The sequence below is a fragment of the Alosa pseudoharengus genome, unplaced genomic scaffold (assembly GCF_046254945.1).
Source record: "Alosa pseudoharengus isolate Yale_2024_CS ecotype anadromous, Long Island Sound unplaced genomic scaffold, YU_APseudo_1.1 YU_APseudo_1.1_scf_183, whole genome shotgun sequence".
Taxonomy (NCBI): domain Eukaryota; kingdom Metazoa; phylum Chordata; class Actinopteri; order Clupeiformes; family Clupeidae; genus Alosa; species Alosa pseudoharengus.
This window is the reverse complement of record NW_027468654.1, coordinates 20,001-30,000: the sequence shown is the minus strand read 5'-3', so window position 1 is coordinate 30,000 and position 10,000 is coordinate 20,001. Positions and strand designations below refer to the sequence as shown.

General features: G+C 45.6%; 1 protein-coding gene across 4 annotated transcripts in view; it reads right to left on the bottom strand.

Annotated features, from left to right (window-relative positions):
* Window positions 1–10,000, bottom strand: part of r3hdm2 (R3H domain containing 2) — a 41,110-nt gene that overhangs the window by 13,994 nt on the left and 17,116 nt on the right. For 3 of the 4 annotated variants that reach the window (XM_076291468.1, XM_076291469.1, XM_076291470.1), the window contains exons 12-15: window positions 4,236–4,471; window positions 2,524–2,705; window positions 1,929–2,030; window positions 394–690 (exon numbers count right to left, since the gene is read on the bottom strand). In XM_076291468.1, the coding sequence (XP_076147583.1) occupies window positions 394–690; window positions 1,929–2,030; window positions 2,524–2,705; window positions 4,236–4,471 (817 nt within the window). Of the gene's footprint in view, window positions 1–393; window positions 691–1,928; window positions 2,031–2,523; window positions 2,706–4,235; window positions 4,472–9,612; window positions 9,667–10,000 lie in introns of all 4 variants that reach the window. The other variant, XM_076291466.1, reaches the window with a different exon arrangement.

Sequence of the window (10,000 nt, the reverse complement as noted above, 5' to 3'; positions counted from 1 at the left end):
CTACTACAGAAACCATTTAGGGAGAAAACTCAAGACAGAAACAAATTACCTTTAGACCTTCTCTAGTTCCGAAACTATATTCCACTAGTTGCTTCATGCAGTTTTGTACACACAGCATTACAACACTAAACAGTGTCATTCTTGGTACAAAGAAAATTTAGATACCCTTTTGGAGGGGAGGTTAAGTTTTTATCCGGGATCCGCCAATTATATTATATTAATTGGCACATAGACTTAAGGGGGGGGGGGGGGGGGGTAATAGGGCATGGGCAAAATAGGTGAGTGCTCTATACTGCACCAGCTAACATACTGTACGTTGTGTAAACATAGTCACAGCCATAGAGGCTCTAAAAACGTATTATGTCCGTCTTCTTATCACCTAAAGCTTCTTACCTGCTGAGGGGGAGGGGCCTGCATGTAGCCCTGCGGGGGAGGCGGAGCCTGCATGACGGGCTGAGCGGGCGGAGGGGGGGGCGGCGGAGGATGGGAGTGGGCGCCGCTGGGCTGGTAGCCGGAGGGAGGGGCCATGGGTTGGCCCGCGGGAGCTGCCATGATGTAGCCGGTCTGGGGCGGGGGGTGCTGGGACAGGACGGCCGGCGCCGTCTGGTACATGGGCGGCCCCTCTGGGTTCTCGCTGGAGCCCTGGCGGCTTAGGGTCATCTGGCCAAACTGAGGAGTCAGCTCGTCACCCTGGCAACAGGGAAGGATGGAAGAACGGAGACATTACAGTACTATTACATACTGGTCACTATAGCATACTAAATACTGTAACCATAACCATCTTCATAAAACAACCTACATGTATACTTGTTGCGTTTTATTTTAGCACAACCTAAACAACTGATCCTATATCATCTACAGACACCTGACACATCACGTGGCACAAGAATCACAAGAATCACACAGTGACATGAATTAACTCATGCTAGATAACGTCCATCTCTGTTTCAAAAGAATTGGAGGAAGGACAATGTGGTGTACGGCACCCCAACCTCACTGCCAGTTACCTTACTTGTTTGTGATGGGAAGCTGAGTGGTTAGAGAGAGAGAGAGAGAGAGAGAGAGAGAGAGAGAGAGAGAGAGAGAGAGAGAGAGAGAGAGAGAGAGAGAAGAGGAGAAAAGAGGAGAGAGAGGAGTGAGAGAGGAGAAGAGAAGAGAGAGAAGAGACGAGAAGAGAGGAGAAGAGAGAGGAGAAGAGAGAGGAGAGAGGAGAGGAGAGAGGAGAGGAGAGGAGAAGAGAAAGGAGAAGAGAGGAGAGAGGAGAGGAGATGAGAAGAGAGAGGAGAAGAGAGGAGAAGAGAGAGAAGAGAGGAGAAGAGAGAGGAGAAGAGAGGAGAGGAGAAGAGAGAGGAGAAGAGAGGAGAAGAAAGGAGAAGAGAGAGGAGAAGAGATGAGAAAAGAGGAGAAGAGAGAGGAGAAGAGAGAGGAGAAGAGAGAGGAGAGGAGAGGAGAAGAGAGAGGAGAAGAGAGGAGAAGAGAGAGGAGAATAGAGAGGAGAAGAGAGAGGAGAAGAGAGGAGAAGAGAGAGGAGAGGAGAGAGGAGAAGAGAGGAGAAGAGAGAGGAGAGGAGAGAGGAGAAGAGAGAGGAGAAGAGAGAGGAGAGGAGAGAGGAGAAGAGAGAGGAGAAGAGAGAGGAGAAGAGAGAGGAGAAGAGAGGAGAAGAGAGAGAAGAGTGGAGAAGAGTGGAGAAGAGAGAGGAGAAGAGAGAGAAGAGAGAGGAGAAGAGAGGAGAAGAGTGGAGAAGAGCGAGGAGAAGAGAGAAGAGAGAGAAGAGAGAGGAGAAGAGAGAGAAGAGAGAGGAGAAGAGAGGAGAAGAGAGGAGAAGAGCGAGGAGAAGAGAGAAGAGAGAGAAGAGAGAGGAGAAGAGAGGAGAAGAGAGAAGAGAGAGGAGAAGAGAGAGGAGAAGAGAGGAGAAGAGAGAGGAGTACCATGTTGTACTGCTGAGGAGGAGAGACGGGCAGGAGGACCTGGGGACAGGAAGGGCTGGAGTAGGAGACAGGCTGTGGAGAGGGCTGCAGAGCACCCACCGGCTGAGAGAGGGAGAGAGAGAGGGATGAGGGAGAGAGGGAGGCATGAGGGAGAGAGGGAGGGATGAGGGAGAGAGAGAGGGAGAGATAGAACAAGCAAAGAAGTGAGTGAGGGGGAAGGATTGAGACAGACATGTAAATAAGAAAGAGAAAAAGGAGAGAAGAGGAAAGAAAAGGTGAAGAAATGGAGAGAAGAGAAGAGGACAGGAGAGAAGAGAAGAGGACAGGAGAGAAGAGAAGAGGACAGGAGAGAAGAGAAGAGAAGAGGACAGCCCAAAGGTAGAGGGAGGCAGCAGCAAAGGAGAAGGCGCAGAAGAGAGGGAAGGGTGAAAGAGAGGTTGTTATTATTTGGTAGCTAACGAAAGGGAAAAAGTAAATAATAACATTTACTTGAAAGCAGCTTAAAACTGAAGGTAGAGGAGGAATTAACAAACAAGTTCCAAGGTGTAACTAGCCCAGCTCCCACCCCCTGACCCACGGAGGCCCATACGCCCACCTGGCCCATCATGTGGTTGCCCATGGGGTGCTGGGGGGGCGTGGGCAGCAGGGCCTGCTGGGGTGGGGGAGGGGGCGGCTGGCTCTGCTGCTGGGGCGGGTTGGACGGGCAGGGCAGCAGGCTGCGGGCCGTCTGTGGAGCGGCCGCCGGGGGGCACACGTCCAGGGTGGCCGGGGGGAGCGCTGGCAGGAGAGAGAGAGAGAGAGAGAGAGAGAGAGAGAGAGAGAGAGAGAGAGAGAGAGAGAGAGAGAGAGAGAGAGAGGCGGGTCACTGCTACTGCACACCTGCCGCTGTTTCTCCTTGAAAGAGTACTGTGACAAGTTGGGACAATAATCAAGTCGTGCCAGGACTGCACAGCATCCATACAGAGCATATGAGAACTTTTTACGATTTTGTAAGATGTTAAGATGAGATTTTCCAAATCAAATGATTAAGGCGAGACACTACAGGTGAATAGGGTAAAATTTTTAAATAAAAGACATCACCATGAAACTTCCTCAGTTGATTACTTACACAAGTATGAACAAAAAATGTATTACAAGTTTTTGAAATTTGAATGTTTAATTATGCAAATTAGGCATTATCTCATTAAATATGCGCAAATTTGCATATATTTTCGGTAGATAGATCTGAACATATGATAAAGCCTGGTACAAAATTATTCTTTCATTTTGTTTGCATACAAGATAAAAATAAAATTACAGAGGGATTTCAGGATATCTGCTTTCATTACCCAGGAAATCAGAATATACTGTCCATAGCCTTAAAAAATCGATTTTTGCCTTATATTTTTGATTAAAATGTCACATAAATCAGGCCAGGAATGATTTATTAACACATCCCTCTGTAAATATCTTCAGAATACTGCTAAGTGTATATCTGGAAAGTTTGGTGTACATAGGTGCTACATAGGCTGAGATGTTTCTACTGGAAAATGATAAAAACTCAATTTGAGAAAACAGCCTTGGAACACAGCCAAGAGATTCCGTTCTCAGCCTAGACTCGCCTTTGAACTTTCGCGATTGGTTGCGGTTACAAAGGAAGTGTCCATATTTGGATAGCACAACGTCATGCAGGAAAAACAGAGCTTTCCAACGGTACTACACATGTTATGTTTTGTATCACGGTCGCGGTAGAGCATGAAACGTTAGAAGACTAACTTTTGGTGAATTTAGGAGAAATATACAGGCGCGAGTAGACAAAATGTAATGAAATAAACACCTAAATGTGTAAATCGGGCTTAGTTGTTGTAGTAGTGTGAAAGAATACATGCTAAGGTAGCAAATTAGCCCAAAATCTCGAAATTGACCAGTGCATGAAAAAACGATGTTTTCACCTGCCGTGTCTCGCCTTAACATACCTCTGATGTTCACCTATAAAAAATTACCTAAGAGCTGTTATCTTTGCCCATATAAGGAGATGTAGATCTTCTTATATGGGCAAAAATGGCAAGTTTGGGTTCTTTGTGTAGGCAGAGGTCTATTCTCTTTCTTGATGCTTCCACGTGCATTGGTCTGATCAGATCATGTGAATATACATGTAAGATGGAAAACCACCTTAAATCACCTTGTTTAAGCTACATAAACACTACGCAGCCAAGTCCTAAGTGTCCTATGACATACTGAGCGCACCAGGAGCATTTGTTAAACATAAAAATGTGTCCAAGTAGTGAGTGTGGCGGGGGGGCAAGAGGGCAGGCTGGTGTTGGGTACCGTTGCGGGAGCCCCTTGCGCTGCCCTGGGAGCCCTTGGCACTGCCCAGGCTGTCCCCGCGCGTCAAGATGGAGATGCCCGAGAAGCTGCTGGCCTTGGTGACGGGCGGCCGCAGCGTGCGGTTGGAGCTGTCCGAGTCGGTGCTGCTCCACGGCCGCGGCTCCAGACACTTCATGTCGCTGTCTGTGCTGCTCTGCCGGCTGCTCGAGGCCCTGCTCGAGCTCTCACGGTTCCCCCTGACGGAGAGAGAGAGAGAGAGAGAGAGAGAGAGAGAGAGAGAGAAGGGGGGACAAGGGAGAGAGAGAGAGAGAGAGAGAGAATGGGGGGATGAAGAGATAGAGAGAGAGAGGGTGAAGAGAGAGAGAAAGAGAGAGAGAAGGGGGGACAAGGGAGAGAGAGAGAGAGAGAGAAAGAATGGGGGAGGAAGAGATAGAGAGAGAGAGGGTAGAGAGAGAGAGAGAGAGAGAGAGAGAGAGAGAGGGAGAGGGGGGAGTGAGAGTGAGAGAGAGAGGGAGAGGGGGAAGGTGAGAGAAAGAGACAATGGAGAAGAGTAAAAGAAAGTGAGAAGAAAAACAAACAGATAGAATGATGGATAGAACAACAGATAGAATGATGGATAGAACAACAGATAGAATGATAGATAGAACAACAGATAGAATGATGGATAGAACAACAGATAGAATGATGGATAGAACAACAGATAGAATGATGGATAGAACAACAGATAGAATGATAGATAGAACAACAGATAGAATGATGGATAGAACAACAGATAGAATGATGGATAGAACAACAGATAGAATGATGGATAGAACAACAGATAGAATGATAGATAGAACAACAGATAGAATGATGGATAGAACAACAGATAGAATGATGGATAGAACAACAGATAGAATGATAGATAGAACAACAGATAGAATGATAGATAGAACAACAGATAGAATGATAGATAGAACAACAGATAGAATGATAGATAGAACAACAGATAGAATGATGGATAGAACAACAGATAGAATGATGGATAGAACAACAGATAGAATGATAGATAGAACAACAGATAGAATGATAGATAGAACAACAGATAGAATGATGGATAGAACAACAGATAGAATGATGGATAGAACAACAGATAGAATGATAGATAGAACAACAGATAGAATGATAGATAGAACAACAGATAGAATGATAGATAGAACAACAGATAGAATGATAGATAGAACAACAGATAGAATGATGGATAGAACAACAGATAGAATGATGGATAGAACAACAGATAGAATGATAGATAGAACAACAGATAGAATGATGGATAGAACAACAGATAGAATGATAGATAGAACAACAGAGTGAATGATAGATAGAACAACAGAGTGAAAGGAGGCAAGGTGGAGAGAGAGAGAGAGAGAGAAAGAAAAATGTTGACATAGATGAAGTAACAGATAAAGACAGACGTATGATGTTACAGAGAAACAAAGATTCCAAGTGGAGACAAATCCAAATGTGTGGTGAAGGAACAGAATCAGAGCAAAGAAAGGACATGATGAAGAACAAAAAAGAAAGACAGAATGTGGGGTGTTTGACACAGAGAGAGAGAGAGAGAGAGAGAGAGATAGAGAGAGAGAGGCAGAATAGCAAAGGAAAGAGAGGGTGCAAAGAAGAGAGAAAATGAAAGAGGGGAGGAGAAGAGTAAAGAGCATGTTGATTACAGACAAAAACACACTCATCTCTTCTCATCTCTTTGGGGCTTACAGGAGGAGTGAAGCATTCAGCACAAATACCAACAGCTCTGTCCAACACCCCATTCCAAGCCAAAAAATAACAATCCAAGAAATGCAGACATCCCAGCACATGTGCAAACACACACACACACGCAGTATTCCCATCAGCTTCTAGATCACTCCAAGTCACACACCTACACACACACACACACATACATTACACACACATGCAGTTAGAACTGGTGTGATGCAAGTCCAGGGGCAAGTTTACAAGGTACATTTCCCAAAAGACAAACCAGACACGGAAATGGACAACACTGTTAACGAACCCCAAGCTGTGGACGGTACAACACACACAATACAGAATTTATTTACAAACACACAGACACCTCACACAGTAGTAAGACAACATACACAATCCCACCACCATCTGACACACAGACACACAAATACTAACACATAACAAGAAGGCACACACACAACCTCACACAAGTAGACAAACTCCCACATCAAAAATGTTGATGCCAAGTTAGCGCACAAATTCAGGTTCATTAAACACAGAAACGTACAGTTAGAAACATAGGTAGACACCCACACGCTATATTTTAAGAATATCTAACATGTAATGTAGACTCTACTACTGTTGAAAGGAAATGTGTATCTAAACACACAAGCCTTGATGTAGAAGCTCCTGTCATCTAATGGTGACTCTCGCTACAACACAAACAGATCAATTTGTCTGGACTAGCCATTTAGGAAATGGTACCATTTCACACTTGATGCACTTTCTGGCTTGTTCAAAGAGAGGAAGGTGCCATATTTAGTGAATAATAAGCTCTGAATTTATTTCCCATCACCAGGGACTCAACAAAGCATGTTCCTGCAGTACTGTACACAGCAGCAGCAATCCCGATGAGTCCCTTCTCATTAGCGCAACATGGCTGCAGAAGGACCAGGACAAAGTCCACATTTTGTCTGACTTTTGGTTCCAATTGTCTGTGCTTTAGTACTTCTGCAGTCGGAGGGACAGAGGGAGGGAGAGAGAGAGAGGGAGGGAGGGAGAGAGAGAAATGGAGAGAGGAAAAGTTGAAGAGAAAGAAACGTTGAGAGCGAATGAGCGTATTGGTGCATGCCTGCTGCTGTGGCTCCGATGGCTTGATATCTGCGGCTGGCTCCCCTGGCACTGCGAGGTGACAGACAAGGAGGAGACGGCGTGTGGGATGTGCTCAAATTGAGCTAAAAAAACACAACGGAACAGGAGAATCTCCAAGATTGGAGAGGGGCGAAAAATACTCTTGGCATATCGTGAGCGGTGTGTGTTTCTCTGGCTATTTTGATTTCTCTCTTTCTGTCTTCCTGCATTGCTTTCTTTTCTGTTTTTTTTTCCTTTTATTTTAAAGGTGGCAGTGTCTGATGATTTTTTCAGTGCGGCTGTAATTAATGGATGAGCTATTTTAAGCGAGCTGTGCGGCCTATTTTAGGGAAGGGTGGTTCTCACTATGCAGATGACAGTGGGAAATAGAGAGAGAGAGAGAAAGAGGGATGAGTGAGAGAGAGGGAGGGAGGGGAGGAGAGTACAGAGAGGGGAAGGTAGATGAACAGAGATATTTCCTTCTTCACAACATGTCTTCCTCCTCGTCCCCCTGGAAACCATCTCACAATCTGAAATGCTAATCAAGTCTCTTTAAAAAATAAAACATAACATGATAAGCTCCTAGTTATATGGCAATACTTTAATGGTAATACTACCATCAATACATCTAGATTATGTCATTTGAAACAGCTTGTTTCAATACTGTGCATTCGTAAGAGGGGATGCACTATCACTTCTCATGCAGTAGGCTGCGCTGTTTCTCAATCCACTACTCTAAGCTGCAGGCGGCAGCCCAACCTCAAAACCTCTTCACCTTCCTGTCTTAACTGCAAGCCTAAAGCCCAACCTCAAAACCTCTTCACCTTCCTGTCTTAACTGCAAGCCTAAAGCCCAACCTCAAAACCTCTTCACCTTCCTGTCTTAACTGCAAGCCTAAAGCCCAACCTCAAAACCTCTTCACCTTCCTGTCTTAACTGCAAGCCTAAAGCCGCACACTCCACACACACTCCTCACACTGCACACAACGGAGACAATAGTGACGGCACAATGATGACATCAGCCGAAAGAAACTTTAGTTATTAAATCGGCAGATCGGAATATTTCTGCAAAATGTGTCTGCCCGATAAGGTCTCTGAGAAGCTTCATACAAACGCGTTAACACTAGTTTAAAAAAATCTACAAAATGTTACATTTCATTAATTCTTTTTTTTATGAATGAATATCTACATTAGTTAAAAGATGCATTTAGGATATAATAAAAAGAAATATCTTATGTTTGTATACCGATGTGTCACACTAAGAATAATAATTATTTTTTTATTGTATGAAATTATTAGGGTCAGCACCTTACAACTGAAGATACCATTCAAACTAAATACTTGCAGAGGGAAAATAACAGCAGTTTTTAAATTACATTTCTCTCTAAACAAGAGAGAACTCCAAAAGTTGATTTCCCTCCAACATTTCATGCTTCCCTCATAACACCAACCCCAAAACCTCCCAGTCCTCCCTCATTCTAACAACATCCCAGTCCCTCCCTGCACCCATTCCCCACTTCCCGAGCCCCCTTCAACTTCCCCCCAACCCTAGCCCACCCCCCCCACCTCTACTTTTCACACACAGTCACACACCTTTCACACACAGTCACACACGCACAAAAAAACCCCTCTAACACTCAAACACTAAGAAAAATAAGTATTAACTAAGAATACTAAGTTCCTTCTAATACAAGAGAGGTTGATGTAATAATAAAAAAAATGTCTAGTTTGGTAATCAGCCACAATGAGTTTGAAAATGTTCTGCTTTTTTGAAAAATCACTGGGGAAAAAATCACGAGTTGTGCTTCCCTACTCCAAAGATAATCTGTGTTGTGAGCAAACTCCCTCCCATCAAGCCATACTGCTGAAACAGTGCGGAACATGAGCGAACAGCTGAGCGGGATGAACCGGGCCGGCCCAGTGACCCCACAGCAGGGGGACGGGATGGGAGGGCCTCATGCCGCAGCCTGTCCATCAGCACTGAGCCACCGGGGCTCAGAGGAGCAGCGCGGCCGAGCAACCTCCACCATGGCAACAAGCACCCGTCTACCAGCGCACGCACGCACGCACACACGCACACGCACACACACACAAATGTAGATAGATCTATCTAGATAGATAGATAGATACTTTATTGATCTCCAGGGGAAATTCAAGATGTGCGCACACACACACACACACACACAAAATGTGCACATACACACACACACACACACACACACACACACACACACGTGCACCCCAGTGATGCTGTGTGCAGCAGGGGTGATGGCTATTGTCCCCAGAGGAGTGAGTGAAAAGGCTAAATAAATAAATAAAAGTGAGGGAATAAACGCCCCCACGAAGCAGCCATGCATGGGCCTGTTAAGCCCCACGGTGCGCAGAGCCATCGCCAAGCAGGGGGGGGGGGGGGGACAACAAACCAACAGAAATAAACACACACACACGAGAAAAAAACCAACCAAACAAATCATTAATAGATAACCACAGAAAACGGGCATGACAACACACATCACACCCAGTACCTAAAGATCTGCCTCCTCTTTTGAGAACTAGAGGAATAGCCTTCAGTGGAAAGTCTGTTGGGTTGCATTGGAGAGAAATGCTAGAGGTTACTGGGGGTGGGGGGTGGGGAAGAGGGTAGGGAGGGGTGTGTGTAAGGGGTAGGGGTAAGGTAGGGGAGGGGTGTGTGTAAGGGGTAGGGGTAAGGTAGGGGAGGGGTGTGTGTAAGGGGTAGGGGTAAGGTAGGGGACAAGGGCTACATGGGACGGGTGGGGTAGGGGTGGGGGTGGGGGTGGGGAAAAGGAGCTTCCACCCCCAAGGAGCGATAAAACCCAGCAACACAAAGTTGAAGGAAAAAAAGGGGGGGAAAAATGCAAACTGAGCAACACCCCCCCTCCACCCCATTTCCCC